General features: G+C 52.1%; 3 protein-coding genes across 4 annotated transcripts in view; 1 reads left to right on the top strand and 2 right to left on the bottom strand.

The window, feature by feature from the left end:
- Window positions 1-1,047, top strand: part of DCAF1 (DDB1 and CUL4 associated factor 1) — a 50,969-nt gene extending 49,922 nt beyond the window's left edge. For both annotated transcript variants that reach the window (XM_065845807.2, XM_065845808.2), the window contains exon 24: window positions 47-1,047. In XM_065845807.2, the coding sequence (XP_065701879.1) occupies window positions 47-105 (59 nt within the window). In that variant the 3' untranslated portion in view covers window positions 106-1,047. The remainder of the gene's footprint in view (window positions 1-46) is intronic.
- A 3,480-nt stretch (window positions 1,048-4,527) lies between these two features.
- Window positions 4,528-9,665, bottom strand: RBM15B (RNA binding motif protein 15B). Its single transcript, XM_065845878.2, has one exon. The coding sequence runs from the start codon at window positions 9,476-9,478 to the stop codon at window positions 6,737-6,739; it is 2,742 nt and encodes a 913-aa protein (XP_065701950.1). The 5' UTR covers window positions 9,479-9,665; the 3' UTR covers window positions 4,528-6,736.
- Window positions 9,666-9,877: 212 nt separating this feature from the next.
- MANF (mesencephalic astrocyte derived neurotrophic factor) lies at window positions 9,878-14,821 on the bottom strand. The gene is made up of 4 exons (XM_065845956.2): window positions 14,663-14,821; window positions 12,163-12,290; window positions 11,237-11,378; window positions 9,878-10,186 (listed from the first exon to the last, which is right to left on the bottom strand). The coding sequence occupies exons 1-4, from the start codon at window positions 14,748-14,750 to the stop codon at window positions 10,002-10,004; spliced, it is 543 nt and encodes a 180-aa protein (XP_065702028.1). The 5' UTR covers window positions 14,751-14,821; the 3' UTR covers window positions 9,878-10,001.

Genomic DNA, 14,821 nt, shown 5'->3' with positions numbered 1-14,821 from the left:
TGGATTCTTCCACAGCCCAGGCCTGACCAGTGTGTCTCCTTTTCAGCCGACAGCTCAGATAACTCTGACTTGGAGGACGACATCATCCTGTCTCTGAACGAGTGAGGAGTTACTGCCAGGTGGGGTCTTGGCAGGAGGAGATGCTTCCTTCCCAGCAGAAGACTGGAGACCAAATCGGAAACCAACTCTGAGCACCCCAAGCCTTTTTCTCCTGGGAAAACATGAGGAGCTCCAGCCCATCTGCTGTGTTGGTTTGAGTCAGTTCGGGGCTTGGGGCTGAGTCTGAGGCTCTACAATAAAGAGACCTGGAGTTAGGCCTCTTTTTTCTTTTTTTTTTTTTTCTTTTTCCTCTGCCTTTTTTTTTATTTTTTATTTTAGGCTGAGATGACTCTCCTCTTCAAGGAAACTTCTGAAGATATTTCACAATATATTTTCTTTGTATAAAGTTCTTTCCTAAAGAACAGAAATAGTTTTATATAAAACAGAAAAAAAAAAAAAAAAAGGCAGGTGTTCTAGTAAAGAGGGGCTGAACTTTGTATTCCTGTAGTACCTTGTTACCATGGGGGAGGTTTGGGGGAGAAAAATTGTTTAAAATTAAAAGAGGCATTTTTATGGAACTACTAAGTGAAATAAGAGGATCATGGTTTCTAAAATTGTTGAGGAGTGAGAATATTTTTATTTTAAATATGATTTTATTTTTAAAAAAAAAGGCAACAGGTGGTAACACTGCTAGTGCGTCAGTGTGTGTTCAGATGCTTTTGTCCTCCAGGGACACCCACATGGGTGTTTGGTAACTGAGGTACAGGCTGTTTAAAGCAGAGGTTCTCGCTGTGATACCAGCTACAGTGAGAGACTGTTCCTGAAGGTTTGGGGGTCTGGGATTGAACTTCAAGCCCTCTTTCTCCCCTCTACCCTTTGTGGTTCAAGTTTTTTAATATCTTCCCCGCCCCCCCCCCCCCCCCCCCGCTCTTGCCCTCTGTGTGGAAACTGCAAATTGAAGGCCTTTTTCTTTAATGTAAAGTGTATTTATTAAAAAATTAAATACAAGTCCTGTCTCTTTATGGCTGTAAATTGTGCAGTGCTCTGTGCACATGAGGAGAGCAGCCTGGGCAGGAGAGCAGCGAGGTGCAGCTGGTGGCCCGGCTGCAGTAAGGGAGGGCAAAGTGAACAAGGGCTGAAATTTCTGAGCACGTAGGTTTCACCTGCTGTGCCAGTCCAGGGGACTCCCAGGGCTGCGTCACCACATTTCACAGTGCCCGTGGGTTCAGCTCTAACAGGTTGGTTTGCCTTACAGCCTCAAATTCCCTGCAGGGTTGTGGGCAACGTGTCTGCACTGCGCCATGTGGGAGCTGGAGGGTGCTCTCATGCCAGGCTGTGATTTTGTTTAAAGCTGCACCAGAAGCTCAGCAGTTTGGGCGCAGGCAACGTGGTGAGCTGCAGGGAGCTCTTGCTGCATCGAGCTCTTGCTGCATTGCCAGTGTGTGTCAGGAGGCAGGAGTGGCATTGGGCCTCCTCATCCCTGTGTGGTTTGGCATTGCACAGGCCGCCTTGTGGCTATGCTGGCAGAAAGCACGTTAGGTGTTCCTGTTTTTACGTGAGAAGAGGCCCCACCCTTAGACAGGGATAAAAAAAAAAAATTGCAGTTGAGTGATTTCTCTGTGCAGCACACAACTGCACAGCTTAGTTCTGTGAGTCAGAACTGGAAGGTAAGTACACTTGTGGCTTGCTTGGACAAGGTCACTAAATGTTCTATTTGTTCCCAGGTATTTGGGTAACATCCACTCAACTTTTTACCCTTTCTGTTTTTGCCACTTTGAGAACAGGATTTGAGGCAGAACAGGGTGCTGGAGGCTGCTCACTCCTTGACCCTACAGCAAGTTTTTTACCAAGGCTCAAGGTCTCATTGCTTGAAGAGGAAGGGTATTCTTTTTAACCAAGATAGTTTTTCTTTCCTCTAGCACTGCATCTACTTAATGTACTTATCCAGCACTGCTTGTTAATAATTAAAAAGAAAGGTTCTGCTGCAACTTACAATGGATAATTGTACCCTACAGAGTCGATAAGATGAACAAGTTGCGATTACTGCAGCACTTAAGACCAACAATTGAAGCAGAATTCTGATAAAATGAGGAGATTGAAAATAGAATGTGCCATCCAACAGCCAGGGAAGTCAGCCTCTGCCCTGTCAAAAACCATCTGATGCAGCTGTCACAGAGAAGTGATTTAGGGCTCTGCTACAGCCACTTCACCTTAGAAAATGTGTCACTCAGGAGAAGAAAAAATACAAAGCATGTACTCAACTACTAATGACAGAGAAGATACCGTGCTGGTTGTCTGCATCTTGTTTTGGTGTTATACCACAGCTATAACATCTGTTGCTCTTTAGGGCCTGGCTATCTCAGAGAACTTTACCAACTAGTTTTGTGAGACAGAACCAAGACATATGGAGTTCCTGTATAAATTTGACTTGAAACTGGGCCACTGTAAGTATGTGTGCCATCCCTCCCCACCTTCACCTATCCTAGCGTTATTGAATAGAGCCCACAGGAGCCTACTGGGGCCTCAGCCTGTGGCCAGCTGCTGCAGCCTGCCCAGCCTCCCCCACAGCCTGCCCTGGGCAGCCTCTCAGCCTCTCTGCTTGTTGCAGAACTGCCAGAGCTAAACCCAGAACTGCAGGGGAGGCTGCCTGCACCTCATGCTGCCTCCTTGTTTCTTGCCGATTATTTAAGAGTGCTGGGAACAGTGGCTGTAACAAGGCTGAGTGCAGAGTGGGGATTCAGAGTTGAGGACTGGCAGGGATTGTTTGTGTTTGTCAGGCCATAATTCTGCAGCTACTTGGGACAGGGGCAAATCTGAGTGTTTGGAAAATCACCTCTTTCCCCTGGCATCATGATTTGGTCTATTTAAAAGCATGATGCTTGGAAAAAAGCGTTATCTTCCTGAATATGCACAGCACATTGCTGATGTGATGCCATGCATTCTCCTGTGCAGATGTTACAGACCTTGGCTTAGGGGATGGAAGGGGCATTTAAATGTCCTGCCAGCTGGCTAAGGTACATACCTACCTCTCTGCAACAGAGGAGAGCCTTTGCAGGAAGGATGCTGTGCTTCTTCCCGTGATGGAGCAGAAACTGGCCCAGGACCAGCCTGTGCCCTCACATTGGAATGGTCCTCCTTGCTGTGTGACTGGACTGTGAGTAGCTGCTCAGCTCATTCAATGGAGTCCAGGCAGCACAGTGGTTCAGAACAATCTCACGTAGGCCACAGCTTGGAGAGCAGAGCAGAAACCTCAGGGCTGGTCAGTAGTTTAACCTGCGTGTTAGCTGAGGGTAGTGATCAGGGTCTGATCGGCTCATCCGTGCTGCTCCTACGCACACGATGGGGACTGCCTCGGGCTGGCCCTCTTGTCCATGCTTCTGTTGTAGTAAAGACAGCCAGCAGCTGATGTTACAAAGAAGCTTTGTAAAACAGAGTATTTACTGAATGGGTGGTGGTTTGGTTTTTTGTTGTTTTGTTTTGTTTTTTTAAATGGAGCAACTCTGTCTAAACAGTAGTGCTCTCATACCACCAAATCTGCCACCCCACACCCTGGTCCCACTCTGTGTTTCAGATTACCCTCAAAGTGATGGAGACCATAACCCTGTTGCTATGACCTTGTGGCTACTGCTGTACCAGGCTGAAAGAAGACACCCCTCCAGCACTGTTACACCCACCAGCTTCCAACATCGCTGAGTGTCTCAGGCCTTCTGACCAGGGCCATGGTTCCTCCCACACCCCTGTGTACCTTCTCCCCAGAACTACATTCCCATCCCCATTTAAGGGCCAAGTTGTGCAAGCTGTAAGATACAGGTGTAGCATTATTTTGCTGTAATTATCTATTTACCCTTTTTCAGGCATGTTTCACTCAGAAGCAGCCTGGCTGCAGGTGTGAGGGGTGGGGGACAGGCCTGCAGGGCCGTTGGCCTCAGCACAGTCTGTTCAAGCAAAGCCTGTGGCTCACTTGCATCCTGGGGAGCAGAGAGGCTGTGGATGCTGCTTCTCTCCCAGGTGTTTTTTTTTTTCCTTAAACTCTCCTAGCTTACACTTGTTTGTTTGTAGGAGGGAGATTTCTTGGTGTCCTATTTGTGCACATGTTCACAACTGTCAGCCACCTCACTGGGAACAGAAATCCCATCATTAAATATCCAGTCCAAAGCATGACTATTTGTCTTTGAAAAACCTCCTACATTATTATTTACTTGCCTCACAAGGAAAGTGGTAATTGGGAGATTTCTAGTGATTCCCTGGCTTTGCAGCTTTTATCATGTATTGATTTTTTTTTTTTTTTTCCTTCTGATTACTCATATTTGCACAATGTAACACACACACACAGACACACGAATCCATTCGCAGCAGCACAAGCTCCAGGTCCCGGCCAGCCAGAACCCAGCAGGCCTTTGTTACAGCACCACCACACACTGCCTCAGACTGAACCGACAGCTCCAACGTGTAGAATGCTCTGACAAAAAGCTCTAATCACTCTATGACTCTGGCCATAAGGGGCATTTAATAGCACTTGGTTTCAGATAACACTTGACGGTTACAATTGTTGACATTTGGCACTGTCTATGTTACAACAGCATTGGGGACTTGGTTACAAGGTTAAAGTCGGTGTCCCTGTGACCGTGTAAAAGCAGGGGCGCTCCAGCTACCCTCTACTGCGCAGCCATGGGCCTCTGTGCTGCCCAGTGCAGCCTGCAGGCACGGCTTGGCTGCTGAGAGCAGCAGAGATAGCTGTTCCTGCTCCTGCAGCCTCCATCAGCTTTCCTGGAGCCCCGCAGCTCACAGCGGACGAGCCAGCCCACCTTGCACAGAACTGAGCCTGCACACCACGGACAAAACCCTCTGTGCCCTTGTAGCTGTACTTGGGCCCTTACAGACAGAATTGTGGGGTTTTTGGGGTACAGAAGATGGATTATCAAGTAGAATACTAACCCCCTCATGATCACACTAACTCATTAGATTTACTTTTAACGTAGTCATAGTATTAAATGTTAAAAAAAAAACCCAACAAATAACCAACAAACCACCCCTACTTGTTGATATCAATACATTATTAAATTAAGTGACCACTCATACATCATCGACTGATGATATCCCTACTGTGAAACTGCAGGGTTAAAAAAATTTTTAAAAACCATCATTAGACTGAGTTATGCTTCCTGCTGTATAGTTTTTGATACCAATCATACCTGAGAGCACAGTTTTTAAAAGGGCCTTTGGCAGCTATCAGCGAGTCTGCTCGGTCACAGAGACTGGTGCAAGACCGTGGTTCTCCCAGGATTTTGTTCACTCGCTTACCACCAAAACAAAACAAACAAATGAAACCCTGCAAATTTAAAGAAACTTAAAAATTCAGTGTTTTTAATCAGACGCAATTTTCTGTAAGCCTCCTAAAAATCTACAAGCATCATTCTAAAAAATAAAAATATCCCCAAACTGAACAGTGTGAATTTTAGCCTAAATTTGAACTAGTTTCTGCGTCCTTGCATTACTGAGCCACCAGAGGTGCAGGTGTCCTGGTTTGTCTCCTGAACTGCTGTCTCACACCACAGCTAGGGAAGGTGATGGAACCATCCCATCTTACATTTCAAATTTGGAGCTCCATAGTTTCCTACAGTCATAGGTAGCTTATAGAAACTTAACATATTTTCAAACAGCCAGACATGTTTAGCAGCTTTTTTTTTCCAAGCCTGCAAACAAGTTTCAACTTCAGCAGGAAAAAAAAAAAAAAAAAAAAAAAAAAAAAAAAAATTTCGCCATTTATCTTTCAATAAAGGATTTTGGATAGTGCAACATGATCAACTATGCAAACGGGCACCTGCGGTTCACTAAAACCTTTGTGCCCTTTATTTGCTTGTCTACATCTAATACAGGCCCAAGAGAGTTTCCCCTTAAATGACTTTTGTTTTCTTCTGGTTTTTTTTTTTTCCTTTTATAAAAATCAGGAATGTCAAGCTTTACCCAGGACCTTCTGACTGAGACACATATTGGGTGCTCTCAAACCTCACAGAAATGAACACACAGTTGGGTCCTTAGTAGCAAACTTTTTGCCAAGTATTACCTGTAATTTTTTTTATGTGTAAAAACCACTTCTGTTCATGATCAAGATTTGCTTCCTCGGTAGCTGGATTCCTAGGAAGCTTCTATCCTCAATCAGGGAATAATCAGGAATGCATCTACTCAAATTTATGAAATAAAAAGCAAACAGAACAACAACAAAAAAATTATAGGACCAACCTTTCAGTCTCTCATGCAGCACAAAGAGCCCCCCCTTCCCCTCCCACCTTGCAGGACACATATAAAGAGACAGAGGAGATACAGGAGGCTGGGGCCTGAGAAACTGAACTGGGCTGGGACCATCACCTTCCAGCTCCTGACAGTGCAGGGGACCAGCCCATCCTGGGCCATAAAAACTAGGATACCGCACAAGTTTAGAAATCCATCAGTGAACAAGGCTTTACTGACAACTTTTCATACAGTTAAAAAATAAAAATACAGAACAACAGCGGACAGTGTCACATATTAAAAACGAATAAAATGGGCTCTATTTAAATGGTATTAAAATTAATTAGAAACTAAAAATCTTACCACTTTGGTCGAGGTGTTTTGAACCTCCACCAAAATGATCGGCCTTAAAAACAACCGGGTTGTGTGACACACAAAGAAAACATGGAATTTGAAAAGACAGTGAGGGCTAGGCAGTGTCTTTGACTATAACTATCACCATATGTTCTTCTTCTAACTTTCCCAATGTCCTTAGTGCTGACTGGAGGTACTGCTGAGAGAATTCACAAGGAGGGAACGCGTAAAGCATGCCCGTGCTGTCTCTGCCCTTTGCCCCTCCCACGGGCAGGCTGATAACCCCAGCAGCCTGCTTCTGTTTCAAGTAGGAGACCAGATTCCTGAGAAGCCGTCGCTGCAAGCCGGGCTCCACAGCAGGGAAGGTCCCCTCCGCCCCCGCCGCACTGGACTGGGTCGCCAGGAGCACAGCGTAGCCGTTGGGGCTGCCTTGTTTGATGCGGCGAGTTACTTCATCCAGCTTGGGCTGGTCGAGCCGAAGTCTCTGAGCGATTTTGAGCTGCGTTAACTTCCCGCCAGACGAATGGTCTTTAAGGAGTCCGTTGATGACAGCCAGGTCTCCCTCCAGGATGTGCATAGAGGTGGGGAAGCAGCTGTTTTTTAGCACAAGTAGCCCGTTCCAAGCAAGCTGCAGTGTCTGAGCATATTCCGATAAATTCTTTAGCTTTTTGGTCTCGGATTTTGGCTCCTCGTGAGTTTTTGATTCCGATTCACCAGTTCGATGATTGCGTTCGCTGTCCCTTTTTTTGGGCTGGGGAGCATCAGATGCCTCACGATGGGGTTTCTCCTCAGTCGCATGACGATTGTTCTGAAGGGAGTTACTCTGCTCTTTCTCAGCTCCGGATTCTGTAGTGTGATTCTCCTTGCGAGCCCTGTCTGGGCTGCGGTCTAAAGCTGGCCCACTGGCCTTTGTCCTGCTTCTGTCCTCGTAAGGCGAGTGAGTAGTCCTCCCGCGGTCACTGGAAAGACTCCGGCGTTTCCGCCTCTCTTCCCATGGTTTGGGCACACTGCGATCGCTGTCGCTGCCCCAGCGCTCTCCACTCCGGCTACGCACTGATCGGCTGTAGCTTTCCAAGTTGTTTCTGCGTTCAGCGTTTTTGGCAGGACTGGCCCACTCTGCCTCTGCAAAGCTCCTGTCTCGGTCCGAGTACAGGAGATGTGGAGGAGTCCTGTCTCGCACCCTCAGGTCTTGCTCTAGGCTTCTGTGCCTGCCATACCCGTCAGCTAGCAGTTCATAGTGCATGGGGAGCGGCGCAGGCTGGTACTGCTGCGGGTATCTCGTCTCTTCTGCTTTGGCAAAATCCACTCGGAGCCTCCTCTCTGGTCCGCCCAAAGGAAAGCCCCTCATCTGCGCGCAGGCAGCCTGGGCAGCATCCAAGCTTTCGTACTGGATGTAAGCGAAGCTGTCGCCCTTCACGTAGTCAATAGTCCTGATGCTGCCGAAGCGGTCGAACTCTCTCGCTAGGGCAGCCAAGGAAGTACTTGGACCAAGACCCCCCACCCACAGCCTGGTGGTCGGGTTGGCTTTCCCGTAGCCAATTTTGATAGGGTTCCTGCCAACAACACGGCCCGACATGGCAACCTTGGCCCGATGCGCCATGTCCAGGTTTTGGAACTTGAGGAAAGCGTAAGCCCCGCCTTGGCCCCGGGCCGGGCGCTTGATCACCACTTCTTCAATGATGCCGTACTTCTCAAAGGCGCGTCTCAGCTCCACCTCGGAGACGTTGTGGTCCAGGTTGCCGATGAAGAGGTTGCGGGTCGCTCTCTGGTCATCCTCCGGCATCAGGTCTTCCTCGGCCACGATGGGGTAACTGTAAGGGCGTCCGCGCTCGTCATACAGCCCGTAGTAATCCAGGGCCCTCTCCCGCTCCCGGGAGAGCCCGATGGCAGCTGCTTCCAAAGCGAAGGCGGCAGCAGCGGCATGAGCGTGCCTGGGCCGCGGCTCCCGCAGCAAGGGGCTGGTGACTGGAGAGAGCGATCTCTGCTTGTACTGGTAGGCGCCGTGGATGGGCGGCAGGTAGCCTAGGGGCTCCGGAGAGGGGGCGGGGGGCGGCGTGCGGCTCCTCCGGCCCCCGCGGAGATACACCGGCTCCACCTTGAGGGGCCGATCATAGAAGAGCAGCTGCCGGGCCCGGGCGTGCCGGCGGGCGTCGCGGGCGTCCCCGGGGTGTCGGAAGTTGACGTAGGCGACACGGCCGAGCTCAGGCGTGTGGGACAGTTTGACACTGATGTCCCCGGCGCCCCCCCCCGCGAAGCGCTGGAAGAGGCGGAACAGCCCGTCCTCCAGCAGCTGGTCGGGCAGGGCCGCGCTCAGCCCGCTCACCAGCAGCGTCTTGTACTCACAGGAGCCGGGCGGCTCCCCGGCCAGGCCGGCCGAGCCCCCCAGCGGCGCCAGCAGCAGCGAGGGCGCAGCGCCCGGCGGCGGCCCGGCCAGCAGCAGCGAGGGGGCCACCACGGCGCCGGGCAGGGCCTTCGCCTTGGGCACGCCGAGCGCCCGGGACGACGAAGAGGAGGACGGGGCGGCCTGGCTGCCGCCGCGGGCGCCCGAGGCCGAGCCGCTCCCCGCCGGGCGGTGGTTGGATTCGCCGCTGGCGCGCTCATCGCCGCGGTGGCTGCGGGAGCTGGAGCCGCCTCCGCCGCTGCCGCCGCCGCCGCCTCCGGTGGTGGTGCCGCCGCCTCCGCCGCTGCCGCCGGCGGGCGTGGACTTGTCCCTGCTGCTGCGGGAGGCGCCCGAGCTCCGGTGCGGGCCGCGCCGGCTGCTGCTCTCGCGGTCGCGTTCGCGGGGCCGCTTGGCGGCGGCGCCGCGGCCTCCCCCGGCCCCCGGCGGGCTGGAGTCCCGTTCGCTGCCCCGCTTCATGGCGCCGGGGCCCGCGGCTCAGGAGACGCCTCCGGCGGCGGCCGCCATCTTGGACAAAAGGGAACGAAGGCGGCTCCGGCCGCCGCGCCGCGCGGGCTCTACGTCATCGCCCCGCGTCCCGCCGCATGGCGGCGCCAGGAGCGCGATGGCGCCGCACAGCGACGTGACGCCAGAGCGCCTCCCGCCTCCGGGCCGGCCGCCCGCCACGTGACAGAGGGCGCCCAATCACCGAGGGCGTCGGAGCGCGCGCGGCAAAGCCCCGCCCCCCGCTGCGCCTGCGGGGTGCGCGTGAGTGGGACCAGCGCCGCTGCCGCCGGAGGAGCGTGAGGGGAGTGAGTGGGAGCCCGGGGCGCCTTGGGGCGGGGCCGCCCCGCAATCACGTCACACGGCACGTGTCCGCCCGGTACACACCGTTGTACTTTAATGAACGTCCCGTACAGCGCGCGCCGCCTCAGCCGCCGCCGCCGCCGGGGGTCGCGCGCCGCGGCCGCCTCAGCGCCGGGCCCGACCCGGCCAACCCCCCTCACAGGTCCGAGCGGGCGCCGGCCGCCCGCGGCGCGTACTTGGGCATCAGTTCGTGGATCCGCCGGATGAAGTCGGACTTCTCGGCGCAGCCCTTGCACGTCTCGCCCCAGTCGTCCAGGATCCGCCGCAGCTCCTTGACGCGCAGCTTGCGCAGGTCCGCGGTGCTCAGGTCGATCTGCTTGTCTGCGGGGAGAGCAGAGCCGCGCTCAGCCGGGCCCGGGGCTGCGGCCCCTCCGCCCGGGCCGGGGACAGACGGCGAGGAGAGGAGCCCGGCCGTGAGGGGTCCGACGGCTGCACAGACCGGTATGGGAGGCGAGGAAGCCGAGAGGGAGAGAGGCGCCGGGCTCCCGGGGGCGTGGAAGGAACGTCTAAATTAGGCGTTCGACAGCAGATAAGGCTTTTAACACTAAAGGTCATCATTAGAAGCCAGAAGGTTTGGTTGCAGCTTGGGTGTAGGAGTTTCACAATAGCCCTGAAATGTCTTTTGGTATATGAGCAACAACGCTTTAATTCTCTCTTCCACTGGTTAAAGAAAAGGTAGCAGAGGGATTTCAGAAGAAAGACAAGCAAGTGGCAACAACAAGAAGCTTTTAGGAAACAACAGGACATTAGTACGAGAAATGAGAAGTGTAAAGACCCACAATCCGAGGGGTGTCTCGAGAGAACATAAGGGCAGAGATAGAGGAAAGCAGTCAGGAGGAGCTATTTCCAAGACTGATCTTCAGATTAGTCTTTTCAGGAAGAGTGTGCCATCTAGGAACACAGGAGGTCAAGGAAGGTGTAAGAAAAGCGTGTTGAGTGCTCTAGGCAGACACCAGAGGAGGTGAGAAACAAGTGTTGATCGACCTGCTACTGGCAAACACAAGAGCAGCTGGGAGTGCAGAGCTTAGCTAAAGGCTGAACCCGTGTGCAGGATCATCCCAGGCCACACGTGGCTGCTCCACGGTGTGAGCTTTACAGCACGCTCTCCTGAATACAGTATTGCAAATAGTGACTTGAGCGCAGCAGTGCTGATATGCCTGGGAGTGACTTATTTTACAGCAAATCAGAGGCTCTGCAGAAGCTAAAAAGGTTTAGTAGCCAACAGTCTCCATAAAATTCTGTAGGGGTTCATGGAGAGCCACCCAGAGTGTGCAACCTCGTTAGACTGCATAGTTCTAGTAAGCTGTTTTACCCCAAATGATCCATACCCCAGAAAAGCATGGGCATTTCCCCTCAACGCTGGCAACTCACCGTATTTTAGTTCGCAGATCTGACTGTCCTTCTTCTTTAGTTTCTCACAGATCTTTTCCACTGGGATGTGGTGACTCATGGGCTTTGATACCTCATTAATGATCTTGGTGGCTGCATCACTTGTGGCACCAACATAATAGCACTACAGGGAAGAAAAGAATGAGGTGAGGATGCATGGGAAAATGCTTCTAAAAGGAGAGTTTTCTGTCCATCTTCTCACTTGGTTTTGCAGCTAGATGTTGAATGTTACAGAACCCTTCCAAATGACCGCTACAGACAGGCAAAAGGAAGCCTAACTCTGAGCCCAGGACACTGAGCAGATGTTTCCCATCACACTGCTTTTACAGCTGTTGAGGGTCGTTGTCTTGTTTCTCAACTTTTTAAAGTGGATTGGATTAACAAAAAAGTCTTCTGCATTCAAGGAGAAAGACTTTCTGAAGCGTGACCCCTCCACATTTCTGATGGTGTCTCTCTGCAGTTCTCTTGTTAGGGGGGTTCAGGGCCTTTTCATTGGGGCTTCTCATTTGCAGATTGCCTCTGTTTTTAGTTAAGGCAGTTTGGTTTTACTTTATTTAGTTTTCAACTAAGCAGCCAAAGAGCATAAATATTTTAACAGCTTACAGCGCACCTCAAATACAGTTCAAGAGACAAAGAAGCCCTACAGCAAATAAAAGCTTTGTAATACCCAGCGCTTCAGTAACAGGGAAAAAGTGCCAGTGAGTAAGGTGTCTGCTGACAGACTGTTTTTGAGGTCAAACTTTTCTCTTATAAAAAAATGTAGGACCAATTGTGGCCACGGAGTTAGGAAGAACTGCCTCTGGGAAGCCATACCATACAAACTCAGAAGCACTAGTGTCCCCTCATTTGCCAGGTATTCTATAAGTTATTCCCTCAAGAGGCGAGTATCATTGACTACTGCTACTTACCAGGCGGTTCTCTTTGCCTTTTGCTTCTTTGCAGGATTTCAACAGCTCCTTTTCAATACTGGCAGGTGTGAATTCAACATCATTGTCCTTTAGACTCTGGTAGAACCTTCCCAGGAACGTGACACACACTGGAAGGGAAGATGGATGGAGTTATTTCCCACTGCAGTGATCTTGTGGCAGCTTGCAGAAGGCATTTGTAGGGACACACAATAAGGGATTTGGAGAACAAAACTTCTGGAAGCTGCGTTAGCAGTCAGGACTTTACATGTATTTCAGGAAGGCTTTCAGAGCACATATGAATCAACAATGTGCCTTGGTATTTTTGGTGGGTTTTTCACAATCTGAGAAACCAGATTCATGGAAGTGTCCAGTAGCTTCTCTACACTGTCCCGACAGAGCAGCAGGATTCAGCTGAGGGACACAGCATAATACAGTGCCCGTGCAAAAATGTAAACTTAATTTTCTGACTTATTCTTGCTGCTTTGGGAAGCAACTTGTCAGACCACAGGCTTCAAAACCAATTCTGATTGAAAACCAACTCTCTACACATAATTCTGTTAGAGTATCCACAGGTGCTGTTTTTAGTGATACGGTATCACCAATTAGCAAGTTGGTTCAGTTCATTGTTATTTCCAAGAGAAAAAGAAATTACGCGATCACACGCTGCATCCACTTGGCACGTTTCTCCTCTCTTCATTCCCACAAGTTTCTGGTTTTCAGACTGAAAGAGGGAAGAGTCTGAAAGATAATGAAACTCCCACAAGTGCACCAGCAGCTGAGAGGACAGATCCAAGTTCTGCCTGTGGGGAGGGCACGTAAAACCCGGCCATGACACTGTCCCTTTGGCAGCTGTCCCTCCGCATACCCTCCAGGCTACGGCAGACAGCTATGGCAGACAGGCAGACAGCTACGGTTACCAGAGCACACAGGGGCTGTGTGAGAGGGCGACTGAGAGAGACACTGCGAATTTGCAGTGTCCGATTTCGCTCATTCTGCTGCTCACACAACTTGCCTGTGAACATCAGCATCGCCTGGACCAAGAGTTCTGTGGCCCCACCAATTCCTGCAGCAGGACCTGGGGATTCTTACAACTTCCAAGTGTAAGAGAAGTACCAGACACTGGCCTGTGTCTAGAGGAAAGGCACAAGTTACATCTTTTATGTGATTTGTATACCCCAACAGGAAGGGATTGGCAAATATTGCTGTCATTAGCAACTTGTATTCAACTCTGAACACAAGCAATGGCACAGGAAACAAGCAAATATAGGAAATAGAATATGACCATCACAAAGCCAAATAGAAATTTACTGTTGTTATATTAAAATTATAAGTAATTATAAGCTGGGGCATTTAAGAAAACATTTTTTGTATGGATACAACACGATCATTTACCTCACGTCAGTTTGTCTCCAGTCACAGACACACAATGATGTCCACTGTGTGCTGTTTGGAAGTGAAAACCTTTGGAAAGAATAAAGACGCTGCCGGCAGTGGTACCGATGACTACGCTACAGTTGAAAAAAGTTTCCAACCTAGTGGGACAGCAACCGCAAGTTTTGATTTACTCTGTTCCCTCCCCCTGTTTCTCTCCCTACAAAAAGGAGGAAGGGCTGAGCATTAGTACCACAAACTCCCAAACAGTACAGCCCCAGCTCAAGGTTTTCTTGCTTCACCTGTGGAAGAGAATTTGCTGTGCCACTCAACAGCATCCGCCCCAGAGACTTTTGTGTTTAGGTGGTACATAAAGTACCCAGTTTGATTCAGACCAGCTGAGCACCGCTCCTCACTTTATGTGTTAAAGAGAGGACACCCCATACCCCAGCAGTCAGGGGAGGAAGCTGAGATAAAGGTTATGCTGTGATGACTAAGAGAGGAGTCCAGGTGAGTAACCGCACTCGCTGCCTCCAGGTTGCTGCCTGGCAGAGGCTCCCTGCTGCGGTCACCGCCACCCGGCTCAGAGGGGCGGGGGCAGAGCGCGTCCCCAGCCCCGGCTGGCACAGCAGGGCTGTGGGATCTCCCAGCCCGGGGAGGAGACGATCCAGTCTCGGCGCTCTCGTCTCCCGGGGGAGCTCTGCGCTGCCGCCAACTCGGTTGAAAAGAGACGGGCAACTTCCCCGCAGCACCTCCGGGAGGAGGTCCCGGGCCCTCCCGCGGGACGGCCGGGCCCCAGCCCCGCCCCGCGCCTCCCGGGGCCGCCAGCTCCCGGAGCCGCTCGGCCACCGCCTGCGCACTGCCCCGGGCTGGGACCGGCCACGGTCGAGAAGCGCTCCGGCCCGGCGGCACTTGAGGAGACTTTTCTGGCCCCGGGAGGAACCGCTCCCGCCGGCCCGGCCCAGCAGGGCTGTCACTGCCCTCCGTCGGCGGGGCGTAGCGGAAGCCGGGTCCCGAGGCCGCTGCAGAGCTGCACCGCGTCCCGGCCTCGCACACTAGCCGGCCTCAACTCGCCGGGCCCGGGGGCCGCCAGCCGGGCCCGCCCCCCCTCCGGCCCGGCCGCACTCACCCTCGCACTCCCCGTCGCGCAGGGCCCGGCTGCCGGCCGGCAGCAGGAGCAGGGCCAGCGCTGCCCAGAGCCCGTGGGCCGCCCCCATCCCGCCTCGCTCGGCAGCCCGCGCGCACTGCGCCCGCCAGCACCGGCACCGGCAACCGTCACCCCCGCACC

This window comes from Patagioenas fasciata, chromosome 10 (genome assembly GCF_037038585.1).
Source record: "Patagioenas fasciata isolate bPatFas1 chromosome 10, bPatFas1.hap1, whole genome shotgun sequence".
NCBI classification, from domain to species: domain Eukaryota; kingdom Metazoa; phylum Chordata; class Aves; order Columbiformes; family Columbidae; genus Patagioenas; species Patagioenas fasciata.
Note: the sequence above shows the minus strand (reverse complement) of the source record. Positions and strands in the feature narration are given on the sequence as shown.